Genomic DNA, 20,375 nt, shown 5'->3' on the forward strand with positions numbered 1-20,375 from the left:
ATTTACTGATCTGGGTTCAAACTTCCTTTGAAAATAATTGGACTTCTTGTCATGAGACCACCTATGCTATTTTAACAAGTAATCCAGTTAGACGTTACAGTCTAATGCTGGATAATTTAAGTTTACTTGTGAAGTTGAGATTTTTGGATCATTTCTTGTAATAAAAAATGATTCACAAGTTGATTCACTTTTTAATAAGATTTTTTTTTCAACTACAGTTAAAATGATTTGTCAAATACTTGTTATAAAAATAGCCTATTATTTTAATAAGGTTCATTGGAAATGATAAGAATTGTTGCCCTGAAGACATGCTTCTACAGTGTAAAATTAAATGGTAAGTTACTTAATGGGACGAAGGTTTTCATGCCAGTATACATTAGAAGTAATTAAAAATGAAAAATCTGCTTCAATTTGTATAAAAACTTTTAAAGTACCAACTCATAAGGAAGGTCCTGGGAATGCTATTCCGAAATTCTATTAAATTTAAATTACCTCAGATGAAAAGCCATTAAATATGTATTTGAACAGGTAAATAGAATATCCAAAAATACTGACATAGTCCAATGTTGGAAGTGTGACTCCACAAAGATTTTAGTGGCTATAACTAACAGATAAAAATTTTGCAAGTCAGGCAGTAGGCACCTATGTGCATTCAAATTTAATTGTTTGATCAGAGCAATAGTCAGTTTTCTCATTTATTTTATGGGTGTTTTCAAAACAGAAATAGGGATAGAAAATTATCCTCAAAATACACAAAAAACCCCATGAAAATAAAGCCACAAATATTGCTGTGAATATGCAAGATGTATATTTACTGCAGCAAAGACTTCTGTAGAGCCCTACCTTATTTAGCATCTGCTCAAAGTCCTTTGAAGTCAACAGGCACTGTTCTACTCTGTGTAGAAGCTCATGTTAGACTTTTACAAAATTAATTCTGTGATCCACTCTTTTGCATAGTTTCCAAGAGTTTCTAAGGAAAACAATTGAAAACAACTTTTGGAGTGTAAAAATACAGAAATAATTAATATTTGCTCTTTTGCTGGAAAACCTATGCATTATAAAATGTGCATTGCATATAAAATGCTGAATGTGTATATTGGAGTGATGCATAAACTTTGCAGTCTTCACGGAGGTTACCCCTGTAGGTTCCTAGCAATTCTTAAATTGACTAATAATTTTATTTATTTCTTCTTCTGGCCTTAATTCAAAGTGTCAGAAGAACAGTCTTCTGCAAAATATTTCATTGGGTCTTTTTCTTGATAATTTTTTTATTGTTAGTTTTCTAATAGTTCTACAGTTAATGTTAGCATTCTGAAAATTGTGGTTATAGTTACTGTTGTATAGAAATGTATTCATAAGTGACTTGAAAACTGAATTTGGAAATTTTTGTTTACATGAGGGTTGCATAGGGGAAATGCCTTTATAGAACATGAAGAAAGATTTTACAGATAGATGCTACAGCTGATTCACTGATACTATAACAACATTACTTTGAACAGAGGTGTAAATTATACGTGGAAAAGATGATAAATGAACTGGAGGGGAAAGAGATTAGTCATAATAAAAAATGTTGTTTTGTCAAAATTAAAGATGATTTTACTTGCCACATTAAATTTAAGAAAATGTCATTTTAAAAAACTTCAAAATATGCTTTTATTTTCAGTTTCTCAGAACTCGATTTCTTTATGAATCAAAGTGCTGTATAGTGCAATTTTTCATGAGACAAGTTGACCTGAAATTATTTCAGAAACCACTAGGAAGGAAAATTGTTTTTTCCAAACTAAGGAAAAATATCAGTGTTTACAAGTAGCGTGAAGTCTTCTTCTTCTTTTTTTTTTTTTTTTTTTTTTTTTTAAGAGGGCTTGTTACAGAGACATAATGAAAAAAGTATCAATTAGTCTAAAGAAGCCTAAGAGGAGATAAAATTGTTTCGAAAGGCAGGCCTGTTGTATTAGGAGGATGCTTAAGAAGCAGTTTCTGACAGAACTCTAGATAGAAGCAACTGAACTCTTTTCAAAATTGTTTTTGTTATGTGTTTAGACAATGTATATTGCTGGTTATGAGAGAATCTCAAGCATTCATGCATAGTCAAGCCAAAAGTTCTGATTTGTGTCTAGACATTATTTCCTTGGCTTGCTTGTTTAGAATGCCTCTTTTGGGTTCAGAACACAAGTTTAGTAACACTCTTACTGACTTACTCTCTTCTTTATAGAATAATACTATCTGAAATTTTTGTACTGAATAGTTCAGGAAAAATTATAATAGTCAGCTCTGCGATGAGTCATTCTGCAGTACATTTACCACAGTATGTTGTACCAATTACGTGCAGGAGAAGGAAAACTTCATATAGAATAATGAGAGTAGGGATAATATAATGTTTAGCCTCTAAGGGTGGGGAGCAAGAGGCTTGTACTTTTTCAACTCAAGTGTAAAGCTATTTTCTGCTCTTTTTGAAGATCAGATAATAAGGATATCTGAACAGTGAATCACTTCAGTATGACATTATAGTTGAAATTTCCTGCAGGTTATTTGGCATAGCATTTTTAGAGCCTGTTGTGGTCAGGAAAGTAGCTTTGAAAAAGCAGTCAAACCACTGAATTTCAACTGTCCTGTGTTGAATATGCATTGAATGCATACAGTTCAGATTTAATAATTTATACTAAATTATTACTTTTCATGGGAATGTGCTCCAGTTCTTTTTAAACGTTTCACAGCAAGGTTGTACCAGCAATGCATGAGTGCTTGTTTTTGTATAATCCTGGCTAAATCAAGGAACATTTATAGCTCAAGTTACAGCTTATTTTTTGCTTACATTAGTTACAGCCGAAAACTTCTTCAGAAACAGCTTAGAAACTTTCTTAAATCTATAATTAACAATAATAAAATGAATTATTATCATAATAATTACTTATTTCTTCTGTTCCTTTAAATCAAAAATTGAAGGTGACCTACCGGTGCTTGCAAAGTTTTTGGTGATGCTTGTTCATTCCGTTTAAATGCTATTTTATTCTTTTAGCTTCTTAGAAAAAAAATAGGTTGTCCTCATTTAGGAGACCTTTACAGTTTAGGATTGTTTTAGTAAACCATAGGAATATGAGAAAGAACATTTTCATTACTTTTTTCTTCTTTTTGTAAATGTTTTTCCAAAAGTCTTCTACTCTTAAAGGAGGTGTGTCCTTCTATATCTGAATTCCTCGAATCCTTCAAATTATATTTAACTGAATGCCTCAGTATTAAGGTAGCCATATTAGATTCTATTTATTCTCTTCAGTCAGATTCTTTACCAAATAAAACTGTTATAATTTTACTCTTTTCAATGAAGCTTTATCATTTAATGTCATAAAAAAATATGGTGCTTGAGCAAATTGGTACAAATCTGAACCAGTATATAAAGAGTATATAATCTAACTTTCATGGTATTTGTTAGGAAAGTAATAATGAAAAGTTTGAATATCTGCAAGCTCATGTTTAAACAATAACAGGATATTACAAAGTCCTGCAAGCAAGATCACAGACTTTGTGTGGTCTTACTGATACAGTACTTATTCATGTAATTAAATCATTCAGGATCAATATACAATAAAGAAAAAAATACATATAATGCATTTAAAATATATCATCAAGAACGATCAAGCAACTACAAGAAAAGCCTAGACTAAGCTCCGGCTAAATTATGATTATGCCATACTGTGTGTTTCTCCACTTTCTGCCTTACCAGTTTCCAAATGTAAAGGTATTTGAACACATTGTTAGTTATCAACAACTTTTATTTTGAAATAGAACTGGGTAGGGAAGTTTTTAAGTTTTCTGGTTTTCTCTGAAAAAATAAATTGTGGGATGGGGGGAGTCATGTTTCTCAAATTGTGATGATCTTTATCCAGTGTATAGTTGTGGGTCTTCGTAGAAGCCAGTTATGATACAGAGTTTATAACCAGTTGATCTCCTGTTCATGTCTGTTTTCTGTATAATAAATTGCGTTTATTGTGGAAAAAAATATTTGCAATATTAGTAGGGCATAACTGGGTAATGTCTAGTCCCCCCAGTAAGGGCCAAGTTGACTTCCAGTATGGACGACTGAACCTAGATCCTGTGGCTGTGAGGAGCCAATCATGCTATCAAGATAGATATTATCACGACTAATTAAAAACATGACTTAGACTTGAGATGAGCAGACCAAGTGTGAGCAGGAAGCCAAAATGAGTATAAAATCAAAGGACAGGGAAAGAATGTGGTTGTCAGCAGGAGGGAACTTCAGAAAGTCTGTACTGCAAAAGGTGGTCCTGGATCAGAAACAAGCGTTCAGGTGGCAGGAACCAGGAATTTGGGCTACGTAAAGAACAAGCAAGCAGGGAACAGGAACAAGGTACTGGTGTGCATTTGCAGCCAAAACACAAGCTGTGTTGGCAAAAACAACTGATTGAGCTTATCAGTCCCTTCATCACAAAAAGTCAGGTTTACACCAAGTAGCTTGCTGAAGATCTCAAATTACTGGAAGTAATAGTTAAATTTTTGATTATAAGAGTTACATAATTTATATTTATATTTGTAATTATGTTTGCAAGTACAGTACTGGTTTTTATTCATGTTTTATTAAATACTTAGAGGATTAACAAAAATATATAATCCAGCAAAGGAGAAAAACCCAGAGCTCTGCCTCATGATAATTCTCCAAATAACTATGTAGTATAGCAAAGTTCTCTTTTGCTTGCCCAGTTTCTGACAGCATACTTCTGTTCCAAGGTGCACAATGACTGTACTCTGAACAGAAGCATGCTTAATATATTTGTACTTCTGGTTTGACCTTAGGAAGTAGGAAATATAATGTAATCATCTTCAGCATAAAAAGAAACGTTAGCATAGCCTTTAATTCCTAATCAATTGTCTTAGCCCTTCAAGCTGTTATTCAAGGAACAATCCATTTTCAGAAAATGGTCAGCATTTCCTTGTTCCTGCACTACTGTCAGTTGGGTGGGGTGGCTATTAGGTTTTTTGCGTTTGGGGTTTTTTGGCGTTTTTGCGGGGGTTTTTTAGCTAACCTGGACAATATTTAGAATTACAGGCTTTTCCTGTGGTGGCACTTAAACCTCTTCAGGACACCATTTCACTCAGTATTTAACAGTTTTATTAGGTCCCCCTGTGAGGAACTCTGAATTCTCTGGTAGTACCCAGCTATCTTGTGTTTTAGTGACTGCAATGCTTAAGTTTGTTATCTGAACTACACTTCAAAATCTGACCTGGCATAAAACCTAAGCTTACCTGAAAAATCATGAGCAACCTGCAGTGATTTTGCTTTGTTTTAGTTAACTTATGTTAAAAACACATCCTTATCATGTAGGTAGGTTGATTGCATAGTCGGTGAAGAATTTGTATCTGACAACATACAGAGAGCTTTTCTTTAGGAGCCTTTATTGTCTTTAAGAGCAACTAATGAGAAACTCTGGCATTTTAAATTTTCTACTCAAATTTACTTCCAATTGTGACAATATAACAAAGTTTAAGAGGGACTGTATGTGTTTCAGAAGAAAGAAACACACCAGCTGATGTAAAGTTTAATGTCATAAATGACACACCTAGGAATTTGAACAAAATCTGACCAAAATTTGTAGGAACCGCTTTTAATTAAATGTTATACAGCTGTTCATTCAATCAATTGAAATAATGAATAGTAAATGAAATAATTCTGTAGAACTTACACTTCTTTCTTTAACACAGTTCAGTTCAATATCTTTCCAACTAAACATCTGTGCTGGTGTCAAACATGATGCTACAATGAGCTAGTCTTTCCTCATTCATCAAATATGACATATTTGAACTGATGGAACGAAAGGTTCTCAAATTACTGGGAAAAAAGTCACTGTGGGATCCAAGTAACAAAGATGATAATAAAAAACTTCCATCTTTCTGCACTGATCATAGCTAATTGCTCCATAGGGATAGAATATGAGGATTGCTTTAAAAGTATCTGCTACTTAAGGTTCAGTCTGTTTTCAGCATCATCATATCAACAATATGAAATATGCTGGAAAGCTGTGCATTTTTTCTATGTATTTCAACAGGAATGGCATATTAGAAAAATTTAAATATCTTGAGAAGATATTATCTTTACACAGAAAAGCTTTTAAGAGGATAAATTACTACCTTTATTTCATGAAGTAAGAGATAGTTCATATGTTCACTTAATGTTTTTTAGTTCACAGTGACCTTGATATTTTTTTCCCACAATTGTGTTAGCCTGTATTAAAATGATTAATAACCTCATGAAAATGTAAGGTTAATGGGCTGTGCTTAAAAAGGCAAATAGGGAGCTGAAGAATCTTGTTAAATTTCATAAATACATATAAAGAATTTAATTTAGAATTGAGCAGGTCTGTTCATTGGTCATTTCCCTTGACAGGTTTTATTTCTCGCACAATAAGCTGTTATTCCTCTTCTTCCTCTTTAATAGACAGAAATGCAGCTAACCCTGTGAATTTTTATTAGTCCAGTATGTGATATCTTTATAGGCAACAAAAAGTAAGACATGAGGGATTAAAAAGAAGCTCAGAGATCAGTAGCCATCGTCAATTTGAGTATAAAAATCTGAAATTTTTCCAGTTCAAAGAACTAAAACTAGCTCTACATTTAGCTGAAGATCTGTCCCTGCATTTCTGTTCACAGATTGTCAAAGAATCACAGAAGGGTTGAGGGTAAAAGGGACTTCTTGAGGTCATCTGGTCCAGCCCCACCTGCTCAAGCAGGGCAACCTAGAGCTGGTTGACCAGGACTATATCCAAAATGGTTTTGAATATCTCCAAGGATTGAGACTCCACAAATGCCTTGGGCAACCTATGCCACTGCTCAGTCACCCTCACAGTAAAAAAGTGTTTTCTGGTGTTGAGATGGAATGTTTCAGTTTGTTCTCATTACCTCTTGTCCTGCCACTGGCCACCACTGAAAAGAGCCTGGCTCCATCTTCTTTGCACCATCCCTTCAGTTACTTATATACATTCATGAGTTTCCTCCTGACCCTCCTCTTCCTTAAGCTAACCAATGCCAGCTCTCTCAGCCTTTCTTCACAGGTGAGGTGCCCCAATCCCTTAAATCATCTTAGTGGCCCTTTGTTGGACTCTCTCCGGTATGTCCATGTCTTGCTCATACTGGAGAGCCCACAACTGGACACGGCACTCCAGGTGTGGCCTCACCAGTGCTGAGTAGAGCGGAAGGATCACCTCCCTCAACCTGCTGGCAGTGCTCTGCCTAACACAGCCCGGGAGGCTGTTGGCCTTTTGTTGCTGTGACATTGCTGTCTGATGGTCAACTTGTTGTCAGTGTGTACTGGTGCATGGGGCTGTTCCTGCCCAGGGGCAGAGGCAGGACTTTGCACTTGCCTTTATTGAACTTCATGAGGTTCCTATTCAGCCCATTTCTCCAGCCCATTGAGGTCCCTCTGGACAGCAGCACACCCATCTGGTGTATTAGCCACTCCTCCGAGTATCATCTGCCAACTTGCTTAGGGTGCACTCTGCCCCACCATCCAGATCATTAATGAAGATGATGAACAGGATCGGACCAGTATTGGCTCCAGAGGTACACTGATAATTGCTGGCCTCCAATTAGACTTCATACGCCTATCAGCACCCTCTGGGCCCAGCCATTCAGCCAGTTTTCAACCTACCTCGCATACATTGCACACATACCTTAAAAGCTACACAGCTTTTTAGATCTGCAGAAAAGACGGAAGGTACAGACTTCCCTGGAGACATCACAAAATCAATCAGATCTAGGCATGTTGTATGGATTAAAACACTGAATTTTTGTACGTTGATTCATAGAAAATGTAAAAAACATCAAACCAAAGTACAAAAGTTACATACTCAACTACCAGAAATTGAGCAACGTTTTTGACAGAGCTGTCTTCTTCTGCATAAGCCTTATCACATCAGGTTTAGACATTTATGTAGCATCTTCTTTAGTTTGTAAATGCCAGCACAAAGTGGGTTTGCATTTTGGGGACAGAAGCAGATTCAACACAACAGTGAGGAGTATTACTGCAATTCACAGGGCGTTTCCCCCACCAGTGAATGCCGCTAGACACAGTTAAGTGTCTTCTCATTTGAACTTATTTCTGTGCTATGCACGTGTGCGCTTTATTGGTAACTGTATCCAAAATGAATATGCATTTAAGCAAAACTGAGTGAAGCAAAATCGTAGTACAAGTCTGCTTTTCTGTTTGCTGTTTACAGTGTCTAATGCAACAGGACTTTAACTCTTAATGAAGCTAGTGTGGGCTACCATCTTTTAAATATTTAACTGTATGCATTGATGAAGCCTTTTGAGACAAAGATGTATAAAATCCATACAGCATTTCTACTCCATACAGAATAAACATAAATGCAGAGAGAGAATTTTAATTATGATGTACTATTATCTTTCACCTGCCTATTTATGATGACTGAAAAATACCATATTTAATTTGAGAAAAAGAATCTGATATTATACTTGAAGGTTACTACATGGAAAAACATAGGGGAGTATTATTCTTGCAGCATTTGACAAAGTGTACTGGAAAAGGGAAACTCAAATGAAATTAACCACCTTTTCTGTCTTCTGAATTTAATAAAATTTGCAAGTTTCTAGATCAAGCTATTAGTTTCAATTTGCCCACTAACTCATGCACAGAAAGGAAATTTTTTAGACGGTTAAACATCCTTGTCAATTAGATGTTTAATGAATTAAGATGAACTGAGAGACATTCTTAGCTGGCATCTGTTGATAAAGAAGTAGCTACATTTCTTGAAGTTGCAAGGATCATTAATGAGTACTCTGTAAGAACAAATTGAATTTGTTTATTTAAGACCAAACTGTGACTTTTGGCCCTGATGTCTTCTGGAAATTATAGTGAAAATCCCCGAGCAAAACTTTAAATACTGTTGTGTGATTGGACACAGTAAAGCTTTAGTAGATATATGAAACTAGCTAAATTTATATAAGATTGCTTTGTTTTTTTCCTAAAGCATGCCCTGTTTAATCATGTCCTTTTCTAAGCGTGTTTGCTGGGCAAAAGACTGTATGTCTTCTAATGTCAATTCTATAAATACATTGTGTTTTAATGCTTTAAAACGTGTGCTTATTGCTTTTACAATTTCTCTTTGCTAATCCTGACATTACTTTGTGTGCTTCCTGCAGATGTAAATGAATGTGAAGCTGAACCCTGCAAGAATGGTGGAATCTGTACAGATCTTGTTGCTAACTATTCCTGTGAATGCCCAGGTGAATTTATGGGAAGAAACTGCCAACAGAGTAAGTATTGCATGTTTTTATATCTAATTTTTAATATAAAATAAATAAATATTTTCTTTGGCAAAAGCAACTATAGTATACTATGGAAATATTTCTCTACTCTACAAATACATCATGGTCAAAATAGCCATCTTACTCTTCTCAAAATGAAGGAAGTTTAAGAAACCTAATCTGTCACGCATCCAAGCAAGGTATCTGATATGATGGAAACACTTACAAAATACAGAATTATTGTCTAAGAGTCAAACAAGAAGGAGTAAATAGCGTAGAGTAGAAAAATACAAAAACTGATTAAGGCTAGGGGTTCATCTTGCCAAGTAGCTTGTCATAAACAGCAATTGTTAGCAGATATCAACAAGTGTAAGAGGAGGGCAAAAATATACGTTAGTTTCTTTGATACGTCTCTAAACTCTGAAAGTTGGACCACTGGTTTACAGAGAAGACATTAGTGGAGTTCCTCCAGGATCTGTCCTGGGAACAGCGTTGCATGATTTTACCAATAACATTGACTACAAATGCACTATAAAGGTCTGGTTCCTGAAGTTGTTACTACAAGGGAGTTCTTCGTGTATGAAAGACTAGGTAATCTTCAAGACCAAAATAACAAAAATAGAATAAACTGCTATAGTACAAAATGCAATATACCTTAACAGTTAATAACGGATGTTAGAAGCTCATGGATTTGAAATACTGCAGAGAAATACTGCCTGTGTGTCTTAGTCGAACAAAGGATGCTAATACGATGATGTTGTGGAAAAAGCTAATATAGTCCCAACATATATCAGGCTTGGTACCTTAAGGAGAAAAAGGAAAGTATTTGTGTATTAGCATTTGTAGTATTAGATACTACATTGAAAATACCTGAAATACTGGAGTCATCCACATTCAAGAAAGGAGATTTCTAGTTCAGGGAAGACCTATCATGTGTAGAAGGAAAAATTTTTAAAAAATGTTTCAAGTTGAATACTAAATAAATAAAACAATTACAAAGTTGAAGAATATGATTCATTTTTCTGTGTTCACATTGTGGATGCGTGGGGAGGAAGGGAGAAGAAAACAACATAGACCAATAACCATAAATGACAAGCTCAAAATTCTCTAAAGTAGCCTCAGTAAATATCCAGATCTATATATGCAACAGGCAAAAGATTTCAGGCATGCAATGTAACATGAATCATTCTAGATAGAAATAAAAGATTAAGATTTGCTTTGAGAAATTTTACAAGCCTATATGGCTACTTTAAAGAATTCGTAAAAAAATGATCATCTATTAAAGTTTTCTGTAAAAGTTGCTGGTGAAATACTTCATGTATTTCCATATAAGGTGCAATTGAATTACCATTTAGAATCCTACCAGGAATCTCATCCACATCTTCAAGGTTTATCCCTTCTGGTCTTTTGGCTGCATCTTGAACACTGCTCAGATTATAGATCACATAACACTAATCTCCTGTTTTGCTAGAAGCGAGGTAGTTGGATTACTTGAAGTGATCATTGCATTTTCTGGATCATCATCTGTTATTTCATATTTATTTTTCTTTTTATAGATGTATACGTAATTACATGCAAATATTAATTTTGTGAAGTGGTATATATTACATATTGTACTGGATTTGGTTTTATGTGTATGTATATCTACACATACATATTTCTATTTTGGAGAGCATATAACAAAGTATATGTGCACAAAAAATATAAATATGCAGTATACTGAAACAACTGCTAATGCCAGTTACTGAATTGCAAAATATGCTACCAACAGTCTGGCTTTCTGGGTCATGCTTGGGGTATTTCCACTGGTAAGCCAAACACCTAGCCAAATGATCTTTCTGGAGATGCTTCTATAGATAAATGCTCACAACTGTGACCCAAGACTCCATTGTCTAACCCATAGGGAAGAACACTAAGGTATTTGAAAGGATAATTCTGTTGAGAGTTAAATTCTTTTTATACTTGTGATATGGTTCTATACAACAGTCAAATTGCTTTGGTGTAGAGATCAAGGACAATGAGTTTTAAAACGTGCTTTGCAGAAACTATTAATTTGCAAGCTGCAGAGCATGTATGGTGTGGTAAATGGAAGGCATGGCAATGCAGCACTAGAGTGTAGTGGCAAAAAGCTCCTGTTCTGTATCCCTCTGCATAGGGACCCGCCAATGTGGTGTCACAGGACGTTATCATGGGAGGAGTGTGAAATCAGATGTGCTTTGCAGACTTAAAAGTAATATATTACTTAAATCAGTAATTTAAAAATGCTACGCAATGTAGATATTTGATTACTTCTGTTATACCACTCTTTAAACTCATGTTAGTCAGCTAAACATATGAAGAGTCATCAATAAATGACAAATAATTAAGGATGGGAATAATACTTGTACTGACTCTAATCATTGAACTACCTCTGTTCAGGGAAGTCAATTCATTCTTCTAGCACTACGGCACAGTTCACAAACTTCTAGCATTCATTTACTTTTGAGATAGCTTTAGCACAGCTAGCGTTAAAATGGCAACTTTTCTTTTTATGCCACCAATATAATTGTGTACTACACTGGGTTCCTATAGCTGAGCTTGTAAATACCCTTTTTTTTTCATGAGAACTTTGTTTATGTCATCACCTAATTATGTAATTACAAGTAGTAATTACACATTCTAATTACACCATTAGAGTTTTACACATATTTACAGTAATCATGTAATTAAATATTGTTATGCTAATTATGTAAATTACTGGTTGCTGTCTCAGAATTACCTCACAAAGCTCAAAGATTGCAAATCCATATCACAGAATATGTGAAATATCCTAGACAGAGAATAAAAAAGGCAAAAATACCTCATGCAGTCCATTCTCCTGTCATGGCAAGCTTGTCCTCCAGGATGCATTTTCTAGTAGTATATCTAGTTTGGTATATCCCAAATACCAATGCTTTGTAATAATGACTTATCATGTTACTCAGCAGCTTATGTCAGACTGTTTTGGCTAATGCTCCAACTGAATTTTCTCTCTTTTTTTAATTCCACCATTTCATTTCAGCATAATTAATTTCTCCTAACTAATCTCTTAAATAATTCACTTCCGTTTTATCTCATGTGTAGCATTTTCCAGGTGTGAGACAACTGTTGTATTACATACAGGTCCTGTGAGCCTTTGGGACATCCACAGAAAATCCTTCTGACTAGTCCCAAGAGCCTCTGCTAATAGCTAGTGCAGCTGAAGTGAGAGGAGAAGGCTTCTCTGGAAGTGAGTCCTAAAATAACAGTAAAATGCCTAATGAGCTTGGAACCCTATTTGGACCACCTTGACCATCTTCTGAGTCTCCTTCTGGCGTGGATGAGGTTTAGAGTTTCTTTCTAAGGGCTCAACCATGAAAGAAAGTTCTCAGAAGACATGGAGGTGATCTCCTGGCCAGCTGATGTGCTTCACACCCCAACAATGCTTCTGCTCCTTTGGGGCTGCCTTCTGTTCTATTTACATATCCTTTTCATTTTGAAACACTGGCCTGACCTCTTGGCTTTTTTCTGGAGAGACTTAAATTCACTCTTCTTTCTTTCTTATTATCTACTGCTATCTTCAGCCATTCAGGCATAAATGATACTTAAACCAGCTGCTTCTCATTGCCAGAAAGCACAGGATGGGGCAAAGTCAAAATAATGTGGAGTGCAAGAGCACTGACGGCTTCAAAACATATTCAATTGTTCTGGAATAAGCTTATCAACCTGTTAAGAGATACTTCACTGAGCATCTGGTATTTACAAAATTTGCCTGCAGATGTTTAGTAAACACAGAATGGAAAGAGAGCACCTTTTCCCATCCTCTGAAAGCAAAAGCTAAACTACATTAATTCCATATTACTTTTCAGATTTCTTAAGGCCTCAGCACTTCCTTGACGCAGCTGCATCTCCTTCTGTTCTTGCACTCTCTGAACCTATTTCTTGCTTCTGCTGAATTCAAGCTATTCATTATGATTACCTCTATTACAGCTTTCCTTAGTCTTGGAGTCTCTATAAATAAGTACTGCTTCTAAGACAGATTCTCCTGGGGTTGAGGTTTTTACTTTCTGGATCACAGGCAACAGGGAGCCACTTTCATCAGTGTCAGACTGTTTGCATTATTCAGTACAAATCTGTATTGTTAAAATCTCCCATGAGCAACATGTGTTGTGAATTGCAATAATTTGTGAGGACTTCCACAGGTAATTTTTGATCACTTTTTTTTTATCTAGCAGATGGTAATATACACGTTAAAATTTCACCATTGTGCATTTTAGAGCTATATTTTGCTGATTGCCAAGAGTTGCTGCCATTAAAGCATATGGCAAATTTTCGCATGCTTTTCTTTAAAGATACAGATCAAACTAGTCACTGTAAATATTTTTTATATATGCTGTTGCCCCTTCACCTCCTTTTCTGTGTATTCAACATGCCCATATGTAGGAGGACTGCATTCACAGCATGTGCACCAATTTACCTTGTCTCGCATGTAAGAAATCCTGATAAAGCAGCGTACCTTCACATTATTTTCATTTGTTTCCTGTGCTTTACGTTTTAATACACTAATGTGTTTATACTGCACTTGGTCATCTTCTGACTTCCCCTCTAGGGGAATCAAAGTGGAATTTTTTTATTTAAATGTAAATGCCTCTCCTTTCAGTGTCATTTTTAGTTTAAAATTATTTAAAGATCTGACAGATTTAGGCATAAAGAGACTTTCAGGACTTCTGCTTACATGCAGCCTTATACTCCCAGGCTAGATGGTGTCATCCAAAGCGTTCTGATGCAATGTGATTTCAGAATTTTCTTTCTTTAAAAATTGTTCCCGGGAATACAGAACACCTGCAACTTGCATGATTTATAGCACAGGAGAAATAACTAGTTTCACAGTATTTTTTGAAAAGACTATATTACTTCTTTTGGTGTCTTGCGTATTTCACTTCTGTGTTTTCAAGGCAGTGTTCTCACTTGCTGGGACTTTTTGGCTTCAGGTCTTGTCCTTTGAACTCCTCTGCTTGATGTTCACAGTCTTCAGTGAGTCTTTGGTATCTCTGTCTTCCCCAGCTCCAGCTCTTACCAGCCCTGGCTCAGCAGTGTTCAGGGTTCAGAAAGACTCCATGCTTAAGTTCAGAAAAACCCTATGCAAAACAACCACCACAGGGTGAGGGCATAAAAAGTGCACAGGCAAAATAAAACAATTTATGAAACAGTTTAAAACTTTTCAGGGGGGAAGCTTTACGTCTGAGTATAATTTGTCTTCCAAGAAGTCTGTGTTTTCAAAATATGGGTAAGAATCATAAATTAACTATTTTCTTAAATTAATAAATCTGGTAACAGGCTTCTGGTGAATTCAGCTTGTGAAAATGCCCTGTTAAATTTAAGCTGTTAAGTACTGGAATGTTGTTGAATAGTAAACTTGATCCCCTTACAATCATACCTCATTTCCAGATTACCTGCCTGGAGACCTAGGCATGAGATTTTTTTATGCACTTCCAGTTGGCAGTATGTTGTGGCTTAAAGCTTGTAGTGAGCCAGTGTGAAACACTTTATTTGACAGGAATCAACATGGGCTTGATTTCCCTAAATTACTGATTAGTATTAAAATCTCTTTGAGATTTAGAAGGACCTAAGTTTCCCTATAGCTCAGAATATCACTTTGACTAATTCTGTGAATAATCCAGTATGAGGTTTGTTTTTAAGCATATTCTTGATTGTTTTGAATATCTGACAGTTTTATGATCTGAAATACTGCTGTTATATAAAAGTATATAGCAAATTTCTGTAAAACAAAGCTGGCCAAACATACTAATTTTTCTATTGTGTTCTTGAAGTTTCTCTGTAGTTCAAGATGTCAATAATTTATGTTGATAGTTACCAACCTTTCGTGTTTAATCAGTTGTTTCAGGTTTTCAACTTTCATGAGGAAAAATAAATGAACTATACAAAGAATTGTAGTTTCTGGAAATACAGACTCCTGTATTTAAAGTAAGGGCATTATAATCATGTGGAAAAGAGGATACACATTCATTGGTACAAAAATAATTTACTTTTTTATATTGGAGTTTCTGTTCCATTTTTATTCATCTTGTCAGTATGTACTGGAAATTCTGTCAAGGCACATGCTAAACCTGAGAGATTTCTAGATTACCTGTAGATTATGACCTTAAACTGAACCAGAACAAGTTTCCTGATTTGCTCTCTTTCCAATTATTAAATAGGTAAGTTCCCATAATTGCCTTCAAATTTGATAAATTTCCAAACAGATTTTCTGGTTTTGTCAGGGAACTTTGCATCATACTGTAAAGTAACATTTCCTTGAAAACTGACATAAACCAGCCCTGCTGGTGCTTGAAGTAGTCTTGCTTCAGCTCTTCTTTGCCTGTCTTGCCTCTTTTGTGGCTGCTCATTCAGGGCTGCCGTTTTACCCTGTTGCCTTGTAGTACCAGCAAAAACTGACCCTGGAAATAAAAAAGTAATTAATGAACCAGATCATTTCTTTGATCCATTGACCTTCACAGCCACACAAATGCTGGGCTGGTACAAAGGAATGACAGAGCCCGTGCATGAAATCAAGACTTAACACCAGTTAAAAACGTTAATCAAGTCTAATCAAGAGAGTAGAAGCTGTTCTCTAATTCATGTTTAAGGCAAAGGTAAGAATTTATTTTAGTTTTTATATTTTTCTTGGTTTGTTTCTCTTCAAACACCATAAAATTTAAAAGCTAGAATTCTAAGCTCATTTGCCAAGGTCACAGCAGATAAAAATTCAGTAAATATATATGTTCCTATTTGTCATTATTTAGATGGTAAGTTCAAGACTTGCATGGAAAAATTAAGGAGATTTTATAGGTATGTGTATACAAGTGTCTGTATAAGTATATGTATACACAAATACTACCCTTAGAGAAATTAATTAGCTTTTTGTATGTATTGCAGGTAGTTATATTATCATTCTTATGGTGTCCTTACTGGTTTAGGGAATAATGTGTGGTTCATCTCAGACAAAAAGAAGAATGGAAAAAAAATTTGTCACTAAAAGAAATGTATCAATTTAATATAAAGTTAATGCTAATACTCAATTTATGACCTCCCTGGATTATACAAATATCCTAGAAGAGAAACATATTAGAAATACATTTTGAAAGTGCAAGAGGGAAAATTTTTACATGTTAAATGTGACTTTAACCCAGGTAATTCAACTCAATCTAGGTAATTTGTCATTTTTTGGACATGCTCTAAGAATAAAAACAGAAATTGTAAGAGGTTAAATAAATGCTGAAAGACAGGCTAAATGTATCCTTAGTAAGGGTGATGGTTTATATACATTTTTAACTATTTCAGCTAATCATGGACAGAACACAATTTATATATTTGCATTGGACAAAACCCATCTTGAATGTTTTGCTGAAACTAATGAGGTTTGCTGAGGCTACACCATTCTTGTAATATTGTCTGGCTAGCATTTCTGTGTAGTGTATTGGTATGAAAGTGCAAAGAGGCAGAAAATGTTGTAGAAATGACAGAACACGTTGTTAATATTGAAATGTTCCCCCAGGCATTTCAATGACCTAGTGAGAAATGTTAATCGAACTCTAACATTTTTAATAGAGTCTTCTAACAATAAAGCACACTCTGGCCCTTCTGTTGCAGACGTTCTTTGTGCAGGCATCCCATGTAAGATGCAAAGGTGTGCAAAATTAGGCTCAGCAGTTCAGAATTGTAGTTCTTCCTTTCAACACAATAGGAAAATGAGACTGATCTCTCAGTGTTTGATGTTGAAACATCAAGTCCTCGGCCCTGTGCCTTTGGGTACATTTTCATCTTGCTGCAGTTGTACTGTACAGCAATGTCTCCCTTTGAAAATTAATTTCACAATATCTTACTTTGATTAGGCAGTAGAGGATACAATCTTTGCTCAGACACCTGACAGAAACTCCTTGTAAAATATTCAGACAAGCCCTTAGGACCCAACAGGCATATTTTACACATTTAATCAACTCCTTACTACATGAGTCATCGAGTGCAATAGTAGCTTTTAGGTTTTGTCAATAGCTACAAGATGAGCTCAACCCTATATTCAGGCATCTAGAACTTGACTTTGTAACATCTCATTTTAGCTTGAACCACCTTGTTGTGGCAACTATCTTGCCATGTTTTCTTCCTTAAACCTACTGATCTGCTTTTCTCAGGTTTTGTGTCATTCTTGACTTATGATGCCCCTCAATCACCTTCAGTAAGGAGGCAGGAAGGTTACATTGGGGTCATGGACTCCTTCTACCTGTCTTCCACCTGTCTGTTCTTCCTACTGAAGGAGCAATATGACCCTGCCTTTTCAGTAACATAGAATCATAGACATTCACAAAAAGTAGAGGAGAAAAAATACTTACCTTATAAATATAATCCACTGTTCCTGTTTTGGAAGAACTTTTATATGCATTTTTATGCCTGGCAAAGCCTATGACAATGCATATTTCAGCATTTGTAAGCCTTAAAAGAAAAATTACAGCTCACTGTTATTCTCAAAGTAGCCTCTATAGCTCTTAAGTTTCTGGTCTGGTCAATAATACACATTCTTTTTTTACATCCTCACAGAAATGAAAAATAATTTGCAGGTAAGGAATTGGTACTATAAAAGAAATAAAAGCCAGACTGTAGCCAGTAGAAGCAAGCTCAAAACAAATCACTGGTTATAACCAAAAAAACCCTTAAAAGTATGGAAAAACACCTTCAATAAAAGCACTAATGATTATAAATATATGAAAATAATAATTTACAGCAGCAGTAGGCTCAAAAAAGTTCCCAATAGCCAAGTCACAGGAACATTTTTTCTGTTTCAGGTACTAGTCCAATTGAAAAATACCTTGTTTCAAGTCATAGTATTTATTTCAAGGCACAGTATTTATTTCAGAATAGATTATTCATAGAGGGTGGCTAGTCCAATTGGAAAATACTTTATTTCGAGGCATAGTCATTTATTTTAAAAGAGATTAATCGTGGAGGGTTGCTTGCTATCTGAGTCAGTCTGGTCTAGTCTGCTGCTACCCTTTGGCAAACACAGGAATGAGCAATGAGAGAAAAATCATCTTTAGACCCATACAAACTCCTCATAATGGAACTGCCTTGGGGTTTGCAGTAGTTAACAAACCAGGCACAGAGTAGAATTACAAGTGTGTATGGTATAAACCTTGCAAAAGTTGGAGGTTTGCAAGTTGATTCACATTTTGGAGATTTATTTGGACTTGGAATTCAAGCCAAGTTGTGAAAGATGAAAATCCATGTGAACTAAAGAGAAAATGGAACAAACCATGGTTACATGAGCCCTACATGAACTAAAATCTCCAGGCTCGGCACAGCTCCCACCTGCAGTTTTCAGAAGGGGAAGGAAATGTAATATGTTCAGTGATCATCTTCCCACTGAGGCAAGATTCACAGCTCCTGCTGCTTTAGACAGACGGAGAGTCCAGCAAAGCTCCTGTTCCAGGCATTGGTGCAGCGATGTGTAAGATACGTAGGAAGGGAATGAGCCATGCTAGTAGGTTACATCTATTTTAGTACCTGACCACCACCATGCTCATTTGTTGCATTCCATTAGATGATCCAATGACTTAAAAGAAATTCAGAATATCTCCAGCATCTTATCCTTGGTTGTGTCAGAAGCAAAAGTGGCATGTTGTTCATCACAACTTAGTCTACTTCCTAGCCTCTTCAGGGTTCAGCACAGGCATGGCTGCTGTTCATTGCCTGTCAGACCAGAGGCAATTGGCAAGTCTCAGTGGCTGCAGGTCCCGCGCAGGCAGCGGGTGCACCCCTGCAGCCTGGAGGGTCAGCAGCCACAGTGCTACTTGCTCAAGGGTGACGCTGCTTCAAAATAAATGAGGATATGAACAGAGATGAAAAGTTTGGTGGCCATGCAATACTGAGAGAGAAAGGCTTCGTGTCTTTCTGTCACGGTGTACATAAACTGGGACTCGGAAGGGTGCGAGTGAGTTTTTGAAATGAAGTAGAGTTAAAACCTCAAAAATTCACAATCATAAAGTACTTTGCCAAGAAAAGCTGATGGAATCACTCTTAATTCAAACCCTTTTCCTTTGTATCAGTGATTGTTTTCTAGTATTAATGCTAAATGTGATTTGGCCAGCTCTTGATTTGGTGTAGTTACTTAGAAATTTTGTTTACAGAAAAGTATCACACCTTTAAAACTGATGGACAGATTAATATCCATTATTGATCCAGCAAAATCTGTTTGATAGAGCTCACCCATAAATATGATTTTACTTTGTTGACAAATCTGTACAGTTGTTGGTGACATTGCATGCCTTCACTGAAGATCAGTTTCAGTGTGCAGTTTGTAATATTGTACCTATTGCTATTCTAATAATATAAATACCCACTTATGCTCCTGTTGCTGAAACATATTTTCATAATTACTCTGTTCCTATTTTTATGCAATTCACTTTTACCTCTACGTGTTTTGAAATTCCATTCTAGGCATAGTGTAAAAAGTAACCATGTTGTAATTCATTATATCAAAGTTAGAGGAAAGCAAATATTTCTGGGAAAAATATTCCCCAGTATTCTTTTAACTTTGAAAGCAATTTTGAATCCTTACATACAGTGTGCAAATAAGATTCTTCCTTTTTCTTCATTGTTTCTAGAAAGTGTCCTTTCTCTCCTGGATAGCAGTAAAATGTCTGTGCAGGAAGCTGTGATTACTGCAACCTCTTCCTCTTCTTTTTTTTTACCTCCTGGTCCTTCCACATTTTTTTTCACAATATCTTTAACTTTGACATCAGGTGAGAATTTGAGTGAGTATTGGGTTTTGTTCATTTTTAGACATAGGAAGTTTTTTCCTTGATAAAAAGTGTCAGGTGGAAAATCCTCAAGAATTAAATTCCTTTCCCAAAGCACGTGATCGATCCATGCAGCCTCTTCCCATCTCTGCTGGAGGTGGTGGTGTGTTTCCCACTGAATTCTCTGCAGGCAAAATGGGGCACAAGTTACATGATGTCCTTTAAAAGCTGTGCTTTTAAACTATATTTATATGTCTTAGACTATAGACATGTCTTAGACATGTAAATATAACTGCTGGAAGTAAAATATGATTTATT

The 20,375-nt window shown here is 35.6% G+C and overlaps 1 protein-coding gene across 2 annotated transcripts in view; it reads left to right on the plus strand.

The window, feature by feature from the left end:
- EDIL3 (EGF like repeats and discoidin domains 3) overlaps window positions 1-20,375 on the plus strand; it is a 254,962-nt gene that overhangs the window by 141,134 nt on the left and 93,453 nt on the right. For both annotated transcript variants that reach the window (XM_074812243.1, XM_074812244.1), the window contains one exon: window positions 9,166-9,279. In XM_074812243.1, coding sequence (XP_074668344.1) covers window positions 9,166-9,279 — 114 coding nt within the window. The remainder of the gene's footprint in view (window positions 1-9,165; window positions 9,280-20,375) is intronic.

The sequence above is a fragment of the Strix aluco genome, chromosome Z (genome assembly GCF_031877795.1).
Source record: "Strix aluco isolate bStrAlu1 chromosome Z, bStrAlu1.hap1, whole genome shotgun sequence".
Lineage (NCBI taxonomy): Eukaryota > Metazoa > Chordata > Aves > Strigiformes > Strigidae > Strix > Strix aluco.